At 35.7% G+C, this 18789-nt stretch overlaps 1 protein-coding gene across 1 annotated transcript; it reads right to left on the bottom strand.

The window, feature by feature from the left end:
- Nucleotides 1-13416: 13416 nt before the first annotated feature.
- Nucleotides 13417-18510, bottom strand: LOC143617466 (uncharacterized). The gene is made up of 2 exons (XM_077090014.1): nucleotides 17697-18510; nucleotides 13417-13433 (listed from the first exon to the last, which is right to left on the bottom strand). Exons 1-2 carry the CDS (start codon nucleotides 18508-18510, stop codon nucleotides 13417-13419), a joined length of 831 nt encoding a protein of 276 aa, XP_076946129.1.
- Between the last annotated feature and the right edge of the window lie 279 nt (nucleotides 18511-18789).

The raw sequence follows: 18789 nt of genomic DNA on the forward strand, positions 1-18789 counted from the left end.
GGGTCATGACTTTATGTTTTGTTAATTTTTTAAAATCATTTTTATTATATTATAACTAAATAAATTTGTTAAAAATTATATTAAATCAATTAAAATTATTTTAAATTAAATAAATTTAATTATAAATTATTTTTATCAATTTTCATTTAAAACCAACTTTTTTTTGTTTCTCGACAACCGTTAATATTATAATATTTTATTACTACCTTTTCATTAACTTTATAACACGCTAAAATAATTGTTTTCAGGATAAATCTCATACCGTTAAAATCAATATTCCATGAATAATATAATTCTCATTTTAATAATAAACTAGTAATTAAAAAATATTAAAATAAGATAAAACAGCAAATTTCCGTTAAAGCTTAAAAAATAGTATTATAATATCAAAACGCCATAGAATAATAAAACATATATTAAAATAATATAGAATTCATAAAACTAAATTATTTAACAATTTTAAGCCAGTTACTTAGTTTTTAATTTTGTATTTTTAAATTATAGTTCGTGAGGTTCGATTGCTTTGGTTTCGTTAACGCGCTTTCGGTTTTTATTTCAAGTTTATCTTTAGTTTCAAGGTGAGTGTAACATTCGTTACTTTTCAAACACGAAAACCCAACCAATTGTAACATCACGAAAATTTGATCCAATTTTGACAAGTTAATAAAGATGAAGAATCAAAAATATTTTTAAGACAAGTAATGGGAAAAAATAAGATAAAGAAATGGAATCATCTTATGTTAAGAAAATAAAGAAGCAAACTCCATTCCACATGAAAGAAAGGAAGAAAAAGGAAACACTTTATAAGGAATAACGTTTCCGTAGTTATATTCTTATGTGGCTAACCACTCTCAGTGGTTCCAACGGAGGGTGCGAAGCACCCGACGCGCTCGAGCACGGGCTCGGGCGATGGGTGTAACAACTCGGATTTTTCGATTATAAAAGGTACCCATATTTTCCCAACCCGTTTTCGTTTTCGGGAAATTTAATCAATAAAATTTTTAAATTAATTACAATATAGTTTTCTATATTTATTATTTTATATTTGGATTTTATATAATCATAACCCTTAACCCAAACCCAATAACAAAATCCATAACCCGTATCCATTTAGCCCGTAACCACGACCCATTTACCTTACTTGTGCCACAATTATCGATCTAAATTAGGAATCAAATCCCGTTTATGATTTCTCATACTATATTCGGCCTATCTAACATCAACAATTAGGAAACGAGATCAGAATCGGATACGAATTGATTATAATGAACCGTCTTAAAACCTAAAATCTATTATATAACCTAGGCTTGACCATAACTCAATTATTCGCGTCTGCACCATCCATACAACCCGACGAACCAAAACCCTAACCTTAATTGCTTTGAGTTTGGCCGTAACCCTCAGTTCGGTCCTTCTTCTTGCCGCGGCTACAGGGCTGCTGTTTTCCTTGTTCCTATCATCTAATCAGGTAATTGAAACATGCATTGAGTTCGCCTAACATATGTAAACATAAACCCCAACATCAATTCATTAAACGATTAGCGGATTGGACGATTGTTGTTTTAGGGTTCATAAGCAATCTGGTCTTAGATAACTTTTGTATATGTTAAACTGTTTCCAGATCTTATACAACTGAGTGTGTATTCAAATTTCGGCCAAAGGTCGCGGGTTCGAGTCCCTGTTCTGCCTGTTTTTGTTATTTTTATCTTTTAGTTACTTTTAACTATTTTAAATGGTTTATAATATATTATAATTAATATTTAAATACTAAATAATCAATATTTTATTTAAACCGACTTCATAAAGTTGAACGTTTCGTGTCAACCAAGTCTCGTTACGAGTTTCGTGTGTGTGTGTGTGTGTGTGTGTAGGTATTATCCGTTTTAAACAAAACTATAATAAATGTATTAAATGCGTTGGACGTATTAGTTATGTTTTTACCGTTGGATTCTAAAATATGAATTTTATGATAGTTATATATATTTAAAAGTTTATTATTATAGTAGGTCATAACTCATACTTATTATTCGTAAACCCGATTTTATAACAAACAATGATTTTTATAATTAAATAATAAAAATAATCCGTAGAGATCAATCGTTCAATCCGTAACATACCAAATCATAATTGTAACTCAAATCACATCAAAATCTTAAATTTGTTATACATATTATATCATCATAATTCACTTATAATATTATTTAATTAGGATCCTTGTCGCTCGAAGAGCGTGAGCATCGTTGTTGTTGTAATCATTTCCGTTTGGCTTAATCGATCAGGTGAGTTTTATCATTCTCCTATTTTACTCGATTTTCATAAACGTTTTGGGGACATATGCGTATATAATACTATACATACATATCTTTATATACATACATACCAAAAATAGCAAACGTGTAATTGTGTGTGATTAATCAAATCTACTTGTTATGTGCTTATGTGTTGTTGTATTGATTTGCTTGACATATCCCCTTGGAGAGGGTTCTCATTCTATTGACCACCGCCCGATTCGGTTGGCAACGGTCTTACTCTATTTATTTGCTTATAGTTGATTTACCGGCGCCTGATTCGCTTGGCAATGGTTTAGTCGACAACTTACTTGCTCATGGTTTGATTTCATTGCCGCATTTATTACGTTTTGCTTATTTATTATATTATCCTTATTTTATTTCAAAACTGGTGGTAAACTCAATCAACATGTGTTGTGGACAAAAACTCCATTTTCTACGCATATGCATGTTGCCTGAGTTGAAGGATGGACACTTAGAAAGACCTTAGAGTTATATTGAAGACAAACTTGAATTTAAATGATTTTATTTATTTATTTGAATTGTATTGCTGTATTTGAAAATTGTGTATTATTTGAATTAAATAATTAATTAGATATTGTCACATTTTATATATGATAGTATCTTCGAGCTGTGAACAATCGGATCACGCCCCGGCATTTCCGCCTTAGGTTGGGGTGTGACAATGGGCGCTTTGATGGCGCATGCTCGCATCGCCGCGAGCCACTTGAGAGACACATTAGTATTTTTGAACGATGGAAGTTAGATTAAGACGTGACAAGCTATCAAAATTTCAAGGACTAAAAATAAAAAATCTGAATTCTTATTCCTTTGCGCAACGCGAAGGAATTGACTAGCTACGTCGCGCTACGCGAAGTAGCGATGAAGTAACCGTGCTGACGAATGATACGTGGCAACACGTCATAGGACGCGTGTCCCCACGTGGTGACACGACGCAAGGATAATTTGCGCAACACTAAGGACAAAAGAAACCTGAGGCGGTTTATTAGCCGTTCTCTCAATGCGAACAAACAATTGTTTGTCCTTCGCGCGACACGAAGAAGCTCTTTTTCTGCCTATAAATAGGCAGCCATGGGAGGAAGTCCCAATCTCACATCACACTTTATACACACATATATTCTCAAAATACGTGCCACAACCCCGATGTTCCAACGTTCGTTTCTCTAAGTACGTACACGAAAAGGAAGTGTTGTTCGTCTATTTCCCCAATTACATACCGACAAGTAGAAGTGTTGCCCGAGTGAAGCCTAGGCATTCCCTATAAACAAGATATACAAGGTAGAGATTCTGCCCGATTATTTTATTATAAATGGCTTAGACCCTAGTCAGGGATATAGCCAGTACCTTGATTATATAATAAGTAAAATAGAGATTTCATAAGAGGAGATTATAGATGAAATACTATTTCTTTATTTTATATAAAGATTTTTATAAATGTTTCTTATTAAAGAAGAAACTCGATATATACGTTTCTTCATGAAGAAGAAACGTAGTGTATAAATTTTGAATAAAAAAAGGACTAAAGGTCCTTATATTTTATAAAAGAAACAAATATCAAGGTAAAGGTTATGCAAACAGACTAAAGGTCTGAAGCTAGATCGTTGATCTAGTACTTATAAAATGTTATTCTCGTACTATAGGTCCAAGGTAACAAGAAAGGGCAAATCAGTAAGAAACATAGATCAAGAACAAAGGTGAATACGCTCAAACTTTTATAACTTTATAAACCAAGTCTTTAAAGGTTTACATGGGATTATGTATCCCTAAAACTTATAAACAAAGGTAATCGATGGCCCTTAGGTTATCGTATACGTGTGTCTGGATCCTTTCATATGTGGGTAGACGGTGGGCACACCACACCACGCTTGATTATGCCTCCACCACGTAGGGCCGGACCTACGATGTTCGAGTGGGGATAATCTTGTGTATATAGGTAGTGGCTACGATCTCGAGCACTGCGGTGTTCGCTGAGTGGTTTCGAGTAGAACTGGATGTTTATAATAGTAATTCAGACTTTCAGAACCTGGTTATTTCCTAAGCCACGTTGGGCCGATGCCTACGATGTCTCGAGGGAATAATTGAGTATCCAAATTATCTTGTGTCAACGTGCTCACCAGCATGCATTGCTGACGTATTTTATAAACTGTTTTACAGGTAATAAAGAATAGGTGTTTGGAGACGATGGATAGCCGTTAGACGATCTGATGGCTCAGTTGATGTTTTATTATTAAAATCTTGTAAATTATGGTTTCTTAACTTCAAACACTTTTGTACCGACAATCGGGTGTTTAACTCCCGTCTTTTGAATATAATAATATTTTAACAAGTCTTCCACTTTACCACCTTAAACTCTGATATATTCACAAAACAGGTACCAACTTGTGGGTCACACTCCTAGGCCCTAGATTGGGGCGTGACACCAATTTTAAATTTTCGGTTGTGTTTATTAATATACATATATATATACATAGGGGTGGGATCAAGAGAAAACTCAATTTAAAGAGAAAATTAGAAAACTCCACCAAAACCATTGATTTTACTAGATTAATGGCTAAAAAAAAGAAGGGGACAAAAAGAAAAAAATGTGGGATTTTTAATGAAGAAGGGTAAAGTTGGAATATGCACAAAAACACAATCGGACTTTCTTCTCTCATCATTCACTCATCTGTAGACCAAACACCCTAGGATTTTTTACATTCTTCCAATCGATCATGTATTTCATCCAATTGATTATGAATTCAAGCCCAAAAACGAAGAATACTATCAGGTAAGCAATAATAATACTGTATTAGTCAATTTTACACATTATCTCAATCAATTAGGTGTATTGCACTTAAACTGTGTTCAACCGTCTCTGTTTTTGCTTTTTCTTGTTAATCGAAGAACAATATTGTTGATTAGTCACATAATAAGGGTCGATTAGGCATATATTGCATCAATTCTGAATGTTTTGTGTATATATTGTTGATTAGGCGTATTATAGGTGCTGGTTAGGCGTACACTGCGTCAAATATGAACGATATGTATGTGTAGTGTCAATTAGGCGTATTATTAGTACCGATTATGAGCGTTTTGTATGCGTGTTGTCATATATTGATAGCAATCCATTAATTTACATGATTAGTGGAATATTACATAGATATAATACATGAATGTTATATCTCACTGTATAATTTTTTATTATAATGCACATATGTACTATTGAATAGAGTAATGTTATTTTTTTAGCATGTTTGTTTATACTACGTATACGTAATGCATCTGCAAAATGCAATAAGAATATTAGATCATTTGTGTAGTTCAACTGTGATGATAATATCCATCTATGATGATAATGTTAAGGTGGTAATGTTAATACTTATGCACAATGCATATTAAGATATTAATGTTTAGTTGTGATGATAATGTTAAGGTAGTAATGTTAATACATATATGCAATACATGTTAAGATACTAATGTTCAGTTGCGATGATACAAATATGTTATATATTTAAAGATAATAATGCCCAGATTGACAGCAAAAACAGTGGAAAACTATTGACAAAGAAATTGTAGTCGCTTCAGAAGATAGTGACAAAAATCGGAGTGTGTTGATGGTATGGCTAGATAAGCTGATACATATAATGCATATAGTATTTTAATTACATATATTTATATTATATTACATATATGTTACAGACATGAAGACCACAAAAAGGTCAAAAAGCCCACAAAAGATGAGACATACGATGCTCATGGACTAGGAATACGAGCCTAGGCATGTAATACATGTGATCAATGTATGACTATTAGCTATTTCATAAATGCTATATCGATAATCTAACTTGTCCAAATATGTTGCTAAATCGAACATAAATCACAAAAAATAAAAAAAATAGCAGGTAAACAATTGTAAAGTTCAATTTCATAAATGATATCACCATGTGGGCTTATATGAATTATTGATGTATTACATCTATATGGGTATTGTGTGTCACATATATGCATTACAGATATATTACACATATGCATTGCTGATATTTTACACTTATATGCAGTTATGATGTATTGCACATATGCAGTACTGGTGCACTAACTATAAACGCGAACAAACATAATATATAACTGTTATATCGAAACATGGGGCGAGAAAGGAAACATGGCATGAAACGGGGGGACAACCGTAGACATCAATTCTTGTCATATAATGAAAATAGCAGTGTTGCGATCACACATGTTTATATTAAATGAAATTATATGTAATTTGTCTGCCACAGCGACATTCTAAACAGGTTTGAAAATAAGATGGACTGAAGAGAGCATGGCACAGTGATATGATCATTTTCATGTCACGGCTTTTGACATGAACAAGGTGAGGGCTTATATTTTTGACAACGTGGTGTTGAGCGTGTACAACGTTAGATGCAGTAAGATTTTCAATTACAAAATCACAGCGTACAAACTGGTAAGTCGAACGTAATTTCAATACGGTATATAAGTTAGTAGTATTACATATGTGTATTATATTAACAATGCATATATTTAATAGATTAGTAATACATATTATCGTGATGCATGCTAATTGTAATGGTTGGTTTTTGGTTTACACAGCCTGATATATTTTCCAATTACCTAAAACTGGTTGGACATTCGAACACGAAAGCTATGAGTTCAGCAAGGCCAAGAAAAATGAAGTTACCATGGGCAAAAATAGATAGTGTCACGGATTGTTGTATATTCGCGATGCAGCACATGGAGTGGTATAAAGGAGGCGACTTGGTTGATTGTGATTTCAGCATGGATGATGTTAGGAAGGTTGAACAGATCAAGATTCTTCGGATGAAATTCATAGATCGCATATTGCTTTCAGGGCAAACATTGTAAAGAAGCATATGTTGGAAAATGCTAGAGATTTGGAAAGCAAAAACTAAAAAAAGTTTAAGGTTAAAAAAAGTCTCGTTTAAGGATTTTGATGGATAATAGTTTATCATTATGAATGAAAGAAATAACAGTTTTGTAAAAGGATAGGGCGTCATGTAGTTTATGATAATTTTAATCGATTTGACATGAATGTTTGTTTGTTTGATACATGCATGTGAATAAAATGGTTGATCGGTATGGATGAATGTGTATGTTATGCGTTATTATGTATGCTTGTTTGTTACACGGGCGCGAAAGTCAAAGGCCAAAAACTAATAGCATGTGATCGGCACGCGCGTTAAACATTGTATGCATTAATGGTGTATAGTTATATGAATTTAACACAAATTATGCATTACATGTACGTAATGCGTATGTGTAGGGTATAAAAATAGTAGACACGTATACGATGTTTGGAAATGCGAACAAATAAGACTGAAAGGGGATTTTACCGAACGGGGTACGCTTGATATTTAAAAAATGTAGATAAAGCTCAAAACATCGCATGTACATGTGTTTATTAATATATATATATATATATATATATATATATATATATATATATAGGGGTGGGATCAAGAGAAAACTCAATTTAAAGAGAAAATTAGAAAACTCCACCAAAACCATTGATTTTACTAGATTAATGGCTAAAAAAAAGAAGGGGACAAAAAGAAAAAAATGTGGGTTTTTTAATGAAGAAGGGTAAAGTTGGAATATGCACAAAAACACAATCGGACTTTCTTCTCTCATCATTCACTCATCTGTAGACCAAACACCCTAGGATTTTTTACATTCTTCCAATCGATCATGTATTTCATCCAATTGATTATGAATTCAAGCCCAAAAACGAAGAATACTATCAGGTAAGCAATAATAATACTGTATTAGTCAATTTTACACATTATCTACATCAATTAGGTGTATTGCACTTAAACCGCGTTCAACCGTCTCTGTTTTTGCTTTTTCTTGTTAATCGAAGAACAATATTGTTGATTAGTCACATAATAAGGGTCGATTAGGCATATATTGCATCAATTCTGAATGTTTTGTGTATATATTGTTGATTAGGCGTATTATAGGTGCTGGTTAGGCGTACACTGCGTCAAATATGAACGATATGTATGTGTAGTGTCAATTAGGCGTATTATTAGTACCGATTATGAGCGTTTTGTATGCGTGTTGTCATATATTGATAGCAATCCATTAATTTACATGATTAGTGGAATATTACATAGATATAATACATGAATGTTATATCTCACTGTATAATTTTTTATTATAATGCACATATGTACTATTGAATAGAGTAATGTTATTTTTTTAGCATGTTTGTTTATACTACGTATACGTAATGCATCTGCAAAATGCAATAAGAATATTAGATCATTTGTGTAGTTCAACTGTGATGATAATATCCATCTATGATGATAATGTTAAGGTGGTAATGTTAATACTTATGCACAATGCATATTAAGATATTAATGTTTAGTTGTGATGATAATGTTAAGGTAGTAATGTTAATACATATATGCAATACATGTTAAGATACTAATGTTCAGTTGCGATGATACAAATATGTTATATATTTAAAGATAATAATGCCCAGATTGACAGCAAAAACAGTGGAAAACTATTGACAAAGAAATTGTAGTCGCTTCAGAAGATAGTGACAAAAATCGGAGTGTGTTGATGGTATGGCTAGATAAGCTGATACATATAATGCATATAGTATTTTAATTACATATATTTATATTATATTACATATATGTTATAGACATGAAGACCACAAAAAGGTCAAAAAGCCCACAAAAGATGAGACATACGATGCTCATGGACTAGGAATACGAGCCTAGGCATGTAATACATGTGATCAATGTATGACTATTAGCTATTTCATAAATGCTATATCGATAATCTAACTTGTCCAAATATGTTGCTAAATCGAACATAAATCACAAAAAATAAAAAAAAATAGCAGGTAAACAATTGTAAAGTTCAATTTCATAAATGATATCACCATGTGGGCTTATATGAATTATTGATGTATTACATCTATATGGGTATTGTGTGTCACATATATGCATTACAGATATATTACACATATGCATTGCTGATATTTTACACTTATATGCAGTTATGATGTATTGCACATATGCAGTACTGGTGCACTAACTATAAACGCGAACAAACATAATATATAACTGTTATATCGAAACATGGGGCGAGAAAGGAAACATGGCATGAAACGGGGGGACAACCGTAGACATCAATTCTTGTCATATAATGAAAATAGCAGTGTTGCGATCACACATGTTTATATTAAATGAAATTATATGTAATTTGTCTGCCACAGCGACATTCTAAACAGGTTTGAAAATAAGATGGACTGAAGAGAGCATGGCACAGTGATATGATCATTTTCATGTCACGGCTTTCGACATGAACAAGGTGAGGGCTTATATTTTTGACAACGTGGTGTTGAGCGTGTACAACCTTAGATGCAGTAAGATTTTCAATTACAAAATCACAGCGTACAAACTGGTAAGTCGAACGTAATTTCAATACGGTATATAAGTTAGTAGTATTACATATGTGTATTATATTAACAATGCATATATTTAATAGATTAGTAATACATATTATCGTGATGCATGCTAATTGTAATGGTTGGTTTTTGGTTTACACAGCCTGACATATTTTCCAATTACCTAAAACTGGTTGGACATTCGAACACGAAAGCTATGAGTTCAGCAAGGCCAAGAAAAATGAAGTTACCATGGGCAAAAATAGATAGTGTCACGGATTGTTGTATATTCGCGATGCATCACATGGAGTGGTATAAAGGAGGCGACTTGGTTGATTGTGATTTCAGCATGGATGATGTTAGGAAGGTTGAACAGATCAAGATTCTTCGGATGAAATTCATAGATCGCATATTGCTTTCAGGGCAAACATTGTAAAGAAGCATATGTTGGAAAATGCTAGAGATTTGGAAAGCAAAAACTAAAAAAAGTTTAAGGTTAAAAAAAGTCTCGTTTAAGGATTTTGATGGATAATAGTTTATCATTATGAATGAAAGAAATAACAGTTTTGTAAAAGGATAGGGCGTCATGTAGTTTATGATAATTTTAATCGATTTGACATGAATGTTTGTTTGTTTGATACATGCATGTGAATAAAATGGTTGATCGGTATGGATGAATGTGTATGTTATGCGTTATTATGTATGCTTGTTTGTTACACGGGTGCGAAAGTCAAAGGCCAAAAACTAATAGCATGTGATCGGCACGCGCGTTAAACATTGTATGCATTAATGGTGTATAGTTATATGAATTTAACACAAATTATGCATTACATGTACGTAATGCGTATGTGTAGGGTATAAAAATAGTAGACACGTATACGATGTTTGGAAATGCGAACAAATAAGACTGAAAGGGGATTTTACCGAACGGGGTACGCTTGATATTTAAAAAATGTAGATAAAGCTCAAAACATCGCATATACATGTAACATAACATGCGTGTAAATTTAAAAATATAAAGAGTTGTATGTAGTATGTAAACTTGTATATAAATGTAGGAGTACACGCATGTAACGTGTGTATAAACTTGAACGACATGTGTGTACCATAGCGTGAACATATATATGTCAAGACGTGTGTAAACAATATATGCCACGTAGGTAGTACACACATACAACACTAAGTGGAGTTAGCCTATGTATGCATGTAAGGCCCCGTTCCCGGAAACCTACTTTGGTTGGATTTACTCATAAATACAGTTCTAAAATTAGAGTAAATTAAAAACTTTGCGGAATGATTAAAAACTTCAAACATCACATTACAAAACATTCATTCTTGTCTTAACATACAAATTGTCTTTTCAAAAATAATTAATTAAAACAGTCATAACACTTCATCATGGATGCCAGTCTCTTCAGTCCATGCCCTGTGTCCCTCCTTAAGCCAGCTGCCTCAACCTATTTGCCTGCGTGCATATTAAAAGTCAGCTACGCTGAGTGAGTTCTAGTTAATCAATTAACATACAACACATTCATACCCTTACTCATACGCGTCCGAAGATACGTATTCATACCTTAGTTTTCTATTACTCCGTTCATATATATCTTATATACATGCGTACGTACTTACATACTTTCTTTCATAAAACCCTATGGTATACCATAAGCTATTCTACATTAAACATCACATATATTGTAAGGGTCTGGTCCCTATCATCACAGATATTATAAGGGTCTGGTCCCTAACATCACAGATATTATAAGGGTCTGGTCCCTAACATCACAAATATTGTAAGGGTCTGGTCCCTACTGCCTCGAATAACCATACATTTATCATACGTGCGTATTTTACTTGTCTCATGTATATAATATATATATATATATATATATATATATATATATATATATCCATGCTCATTCATACTATCATTATATGGTAATAACATCCAATACATAGTCATACACGTATCATACACTTATCAATTAAGTAAATGTATTAACTATCACATAGGAGTATGCACACAGCCCCGAAAACATTTCAAAGAGAAATGGGGCTAGAACTCACCTGGAGTCGATTTCTCTCGCCGTTAATGGTAATTCTCATCTTTAGTTGAGCACGGAAAACTGAACAATACATTACGCGTGTCAATTATCTATTACCATTAATTCCTACATCTAAATTTATGAAACCCTCAACTAACGGGGGTCCGGGGGCAGCGCCCCTGGTAGCAGGGTCTAGGGGCGGCAGCCCCTGGCAGGGTCCAAGGGGCAGCGCCCCTGGCTGGGGTTGAGCTGGGAGGAATTTCGCAGAAAATGCATCAGAAAATTCCGAAAATGAACTTTATAAAATTTCGCATGGAAGATTTCGCTTCGCATTACTTTTTCGCTTCGCATGAAACTGTTTCGCTTCGCATGGAACTGTTTCGCTTCGCATGGTTCTGAAATAACCTTTTTCGCTTCGCATGGCTGTGCGAAAATTTTCCTTTTCTTCGTTTTTACCATTTTAAAGCCATCTCCCGACACATTCTGACCCCATGCACCTAATCCTGAACCCATATCTCTCGTAGTCCAACGCCGCCTTTTCACCTTAAAGTGCACCCAAGAGGTTATTACTTACCAAGTTTATATTTTTCTTACATTTTACAACTCGATCTATCATTATATCTGTTTGCATGACGATTCTAACCATAAAATTAACCATTTAAACCGTAACCCACCTTTTGTTTCGGGTTCTAGTTCAGATCTGGACAATACGTAGATCTGGACGTGATTCTTGTTGCTTGACGATGTTAAACACGAGATTCCACCCTTCTTTGGCTTGGATTTTAAATCTGAGTGCTAGAGAGAGAGAGTATGTGTGTGTTTCTTGAGTGTGTGTGTGCTTGTATGTTTGGATGAGAAAAGAAAAGAAAGGAAGAAGTAGTTGGGTATATATAGAGGGGGGTTTCATGGGTCCCACTACCCATTCCCAATTCCTACTCCAAATATTATCAAAATACTTAACACACGACTAACTTAACGACACACATTTAATAACAAACTTTCTATTATGTATTATTTAACAAAAGTTGGATGTTACACCAAATGAAAATAAAGTTCTTCTGTTGCTAGACCCTTATACTTTGGTAAACTTTGGAGCGCATTGGTTCTAACCTCAAACGTTCTTCCTTGTTGATTATGAGGAACAACCACCGGAGATGGGCTATTAGTGATGACCGATCTAAAATGAGCTTCAATTCCCCTAACCATCTCTCTTGCATGCCTTTTTGGTACCCCCAATGGTACTCTTGGTTGGCCCATTTGCCTATACATAGGTCTTGGTTGTGCATATTGTTGAAATTGTGGTTGAGGTATTGTTTGTTAAGGTTGTTGAGGAACTTGTTGCAATGGTTGTGGTTTTTGCAGTTGTTCTTGATTGACATGTGGTCCATGTCACACCCCAACCTAAGGCGGAAATGCCGGGGCACGAGCATGATTGTTCATAGCTCGAGGTAACTATCATGCAATAATTATGGCAATATCTAAAAATTCATTTTATTTCAAATAAAACAAAGATATCCAAAAATAGCAAATCAACCATAACAAATAATCCACGTCAAATAAAGAAATAATCCAAAATAAAATTTAATTACATTGTCTTTATGATTTCCTAGAGTCTCGACTAGCAATCCAATACTTTAATCCCTTAGTTCATGCGATAACCTGCATATACGTAGAAAATACAATAGTTTTGTCAACAAATATGTTGAGTGAGCAAGTCATTAAGCTTTGCAATAATATATAATATGAAAAGTAGCAAAACGTAAGAAAAGCGGTAAATAAACCAAACCAATGAGCAAATAAGTGTCAAGTGAACCATTGCCAAGCGAATCGGGCGCCGTTTACAACTAAACGGTCGTATGATCATACTATAATGAGAACATGGTGGACCTCTCCGAATGCGCAAATTAAACAAGTAATCAATTAGCAATTTAAGTCTAGCAATTCATACACAATACAACGTTTGCTAATGATTAAGATATGTATAATGTAAATACTTTAAGTACGTATACACCCCCAAAACGTTTGAAAATATGTGAAAACAGGGGAATGACAAAACTCACCTTAAAATAAGCGAGTTAATATGATATTAAGAAATAAACAACGAGTCTTCCGATTAACGCGCCGAACAAAGATAATCAACAGAACCTAAAACTTAACGGTGTGAAAGTATAAGTAAAAGCAAAACTATTGCCGCTGGAATCAATCCAAGCGGATAAGTATAACTCGAGTTATGTCGATTTTAATAGTTAAACGAGTCGAGTCAGACTAGAATCCGAACTTTGAGTCAGGAGTCGGATTATGGTCAGAACCCTTAAAATTTAATTACGAGATGAAAAGTTTTCTGGACCGAACATTGAATCCGACCAGAAGTATGAGAAAATGAGAAGTCAAAGATGTTGACTGTTTTACCCTTTATCGGGTTTTACAGCAATTGACCAGTCAATAACCGTCAATCTCAGAAATTGATTGAGGTTTATCGACTAGGGAATGTTTATGAACGAAAACTCAGTTTACAACTTACCCGGATTATGCACGAATGATGAGATATAACGAGTCAAAGGTCGTTAAGCATGCAAAGTCAACCGTTAAATGAAGGGTTCTTCAACGAAACACCAAAAACCGAAGAGAAAACGAGATGGCAGAGAGAGTGACGGCTGAGGGATGTTTTTTAGGGTTTAGGTAAAGTTTTGTGGCAGATGAATGAAGTTAGTTTATATAAGAAAAGCCTAAACGAACTAATTAAGGTCTTTTTGGCCCGTTTAAGCAAGAAATCACGTAATTAATAAAAGAATCACTAAATATTTCATAAAGAACTGATCTTGGTGAATAAGGAACGAGATATAACATGTAATTCAGTTATATTAAGTTGTCTTGGCCCTTAAGTCTTGCGATTCATGCCGAAAATACACGATTTCATGCCTTAAACGAGTTTAGGAAACAACATAAACGAACTGACTGACCCAACTATCTCACCGCTTCGCGCGACGGCGGGCCTAGGGCCGCCGCGCGGCGCTCCGGAGTCCAAGGGGGCAGATTTCATTAACTGACATATATGGTCCTCCTAGTTTGGATTTTGATCACTTTAGGGACTTGTTAAGTTATAATCAAGAAATAAATACTAATTAAAACATGAAGGACTTAACTTGAACATTAAGAACTAGATGACTCATAAATGCAAATTCTTATTTAAGATTTTGGATTCGAATAACGTTCAAACAGTGATAAACAAATACGATAAAAACCCGGAATGTTACAGTATCCCTTACTTTTGGGAATTTCGTCCCGAAATTAGAGAATAGCTGTAGTGAATAGATGAGGATATTTCTCCTTCATTTGATCTTCACGTTCCCAAGTAAACTCAGCTCCTTGCTTCGATTACCAACGCACCTTGACTAACGGTATACGACTACGCTTAGTAACTTTATCTTTATGATCCATGATCTCAACGGGTCTTTCAAGGAAATGCATGGTCTCTTCAATACAAACTTCATCGTCAGGTATTTGAAAATTACCCTCGGCAAGACACTTCTTCAAATTCGAAACGTGAAATACCGGATGAATATTTAAGAGTTCAGATGGAAGATCAAGTCTATAAGCAACAGGACCAATACGCTCAATGATTTCAGAAGGACCAACGAAACGAGAAGATAACTTCCCTTTCTTTCCAAATCTCACAACACCTTTCCATGGAGATACTTTGAGTAGAACACGATCACCAACGTTAAACTCAAGAGGTTTCCTACGCTTATTCGCATAACTCTTTTGACGACTACGAGCAACGAGTAAATTTTGGCGGATTTCAGCAATACGATCAGTCGTTTCTTGAACTAACTCCGGACCAGTAATTTGAGATTCTCCAACTTCATTCCAACAAATAGGAGAGTGGAATTTGCGGCCATAAAGAGCTTCGAAAGGTGCCATACCAATACCAGAGTAAAAGCTATTGTTATACGAAAACTCAATAAGCGGTAGATGAATATCCCAATTGCCACCAAAATCGAGGACACGCGAGCGAAGCATATCTTCAAGGGTTTGAATCGTACGCTCAGATTGACCATCAGGTTGCGGATGATAAGCAGTACTAAGATCCAAACGAGTTCACAAAGCGGATTGGAGAGATTTCCAAAAACAAGAAGTGAAACGACCATCTCTATCAGAGATAATGGTTAATGGAGTTCCATGGTGACAAACAATCCTTTCAACATAAATATGCGCCATTCGATCAACCGAATACATTTCCTTGATGGGAATGAAATGTGCAGAATTCGTCAAACGATCGATGATTACCCAAATACTATCATGTTGCTTTCGGATAGAAGGAAGTTTAGTAATGAAATCCATAGCAATATCTTCCCACTTCCATTCGGGAATGGGAGGTTGCTCGAGTAGACCATAAGGTCGATGATGCTCGGCTTTGACTTTAGAGCAAGTGAGACATTTCAAAACATAGAGAGCAATGTCTTTCTTCATTCCAGGCCACCAAAAGACGGAACGATGATCGGCGTACATTTTATCAGCACCGGGATGAACGGAATACCGTGACTTATAAGCTCCGTCCATTATGAATGTGCGAAGGTCATCACGATCGGGAATCCATATGCGATTAAGGAAACAGAGCAAACCATTGGGTTTGGTTTCCAATTATAATTCCGCACCACACGACATCTCGTCATACATATTGCCTTCGGTGACGGATTCGTGTTGCGCGTTAAGAACACGCTCTTCGAGATCATTTTGAATGAGAACACAAGTAAGCAACACGGATTTGACTTGTTTCTTACGGCTAAGAGCGTCGGCCACGACATTCGCTTTACCGAGATGGTAGCGAATCTCGCAATCATAGTCGCTAAGCAACTCGGCCCAACGACGTTGCCTCATGTTGAGTTCCTTTTGATCAAAAATGTGTTGGAGACTCTTATGATCGATAAATACTACGCATTTGGTTCCATAGAGATAATGTCTCCAAATCTTCAAGGCGAATACGACGGCACCAAGCTCGAGATCGTGTGTCGTGTAATTCTTTTCGTGAACCTTGAGTTGTCTCGAAGCATACGCGATAACCTTGTCTCGTTGCATGAGAACACAACCGAGACCTTGATTAGAAGCATCACAAAATACAATGAAATCTTCACTACCTTCGGGGAGAGCAAGAATAGGAGCATTGCAAAGCAAGTCCTTCAAAGTTTGAAACGCTTCCTCTTGCTTTGACCCCCACTCATAAGGTTTACCCTTATGTGTAAGAGCGGTGAGGGGCAATGCAATCTTCGAGTAGTTACGAATTGTAATATCCCGCCAAACCAAGAAAAGAACGAACTCCGGTGGGAGACGTCGGTGTCTTCCAATTCTTGACGGCTTCAATCTTTGCGGGATCAACATGGATACCTTTGTCGTTAACGATGTGGCCCAAAACTTGAACTTCATTAAGCCAAAACTCACACTTCGAAAACTTGGCATACAATTGTTCCTTCCGTAGGAGGTTAAGGACTGCATGTAGATGCTCTTTGTGATCGTTTTCGGATTTCGAGTAGATCAAAATGTCATCGATGAAAACAATTACGAATTTGTCCAACTAGGGTTTAAACACACGATTCATGAGACCCATGAAAATCGCGGGTGCGTTAGTTAGCCCAAAAGGCATAACAAAAAATTCTTAATGCCCATATCGAGTACGGAAAGCAGTCTTGGGTATGTCATCTTCATTAACGCGAAGTTGATGATAACCCGAACGGAGATCGATCTTCGAGAAGCAAGCGGCTCCTTGAAGTTGATCGAAAAGATCATCGATACGAGGGAGCGGGTAACGGGTCTTGTCGGTGAGCTTGTTGAGTTCATTGTAGTCGATGCATATGCGAAATGATCCATCCTTCTTCTTCACAAATAAAACAGGTGCGCCCCAAGGAGAAGAACTCGGGAGGATAAAACCCTTATCGGAGAGTTCTTGCAATTGGCTCGAAAGCTCTTGCAATTCTGACGGTGCAAGACGATAAGGTGCTTTAGCAACGGGATTAGCTCCAGGTACGAGATCAATGCAAAACTCGACTTGGCGAATAGGAGGAAGTCCAACAACGTCATCGGGAAAGACGTCGGGAAAATCGCGCACTATAGAAATATCTTGAATCTTCTTCTTCTCCTTATCTTTCTCTACCACGAGGGCCAAAAAGGCGACATACTTCTTACGCAAGTAACGTTGAGCTTGAAAGCACGACATGAGATTAAGCTTAGAAGCAGGCGCACTACCGAATACTTTAAGAATACGGCTATCTTGAAGAGGTATACAGAGGAACTTATCAAAACAAACGACCTCGACGTGGTTCAAAGTCAACCAATCCATCCCAACTATGACATCAAAACTATCCATTTGCATTGGAATAAGATCTATACGAAACTTGACCTTATTAAGAACTATGACACAATTAGGTATAATTGAATCAATAGTAATTGAATTCCCATTAGCTACTTCTACGGTAAAAGGCTTAGACAACCTATCCCGAGGCTTATCAATAATGTATGCAAAATCTAACGAAATAAAGCTCTTATCGGCACCAGTATCGAATAACACGGAAGCAGAATGGTTGTTAATAGAGAACGTACCATTCACCACGACACTTGAGCTTTGGGCTTGATTCACATTCATCATGAAGGCACGACCATTCGAACCTTGAGGAGTTGGTGCAACTTGATTAGTCGGAGGGGCTTGAATAGCAGGTACTTGAGCAGTAGCAGTCGGCGGAGCCATAGGTTGCGGAACTTAAGGAGCATAGGTATGAGGTGCAAAGATTTGATGGATCAGGGGTTGGTAAGTTTGGACTTAGTAGGCTTGGCTAGTGTAGTACGGTGCGAGAACAACTTGGGCTTGGTGAACATAATACGGTGGAGGAATCATATAGGCTTGATTGGCACGGGCTATCAATGAGCACATATTGCGGAGATGGCTAGGATCTCCACAATGGTAGCAAGCACGGGTATTTGGAACACCGGCTTGAGCTTGAGGGTTATTAGCAGCTCGGGGAGCAGA

This window comes from Bidens hawaiensis, unplaced genomic scaffold, assembly GCF_021521415.1.
Source record: "Bidens hawaiensis isolate Kalapana, Puna unplaced genomic scaffold, B.hawaiensis_p1.1 tig00054955_1, whole genome shotgun sequence".
Classification (NCBI taxonomy): Eukaryota; Viridiplantae; Streptophyta; class Magnoliopsida; order Asterales; family Asteraceae; genus Bidens; species Bidens hawaiensis.

Excerpts from the sequence above, each read along its gene's own strand:
- LOC143617466 (XM_077090014.1), bottom strand. The coding sequence starts at position 18,510 with ATGGCTCCGCCGACTGCTACTGCTCAAGTACCTGCTATTCAAGCCCCT.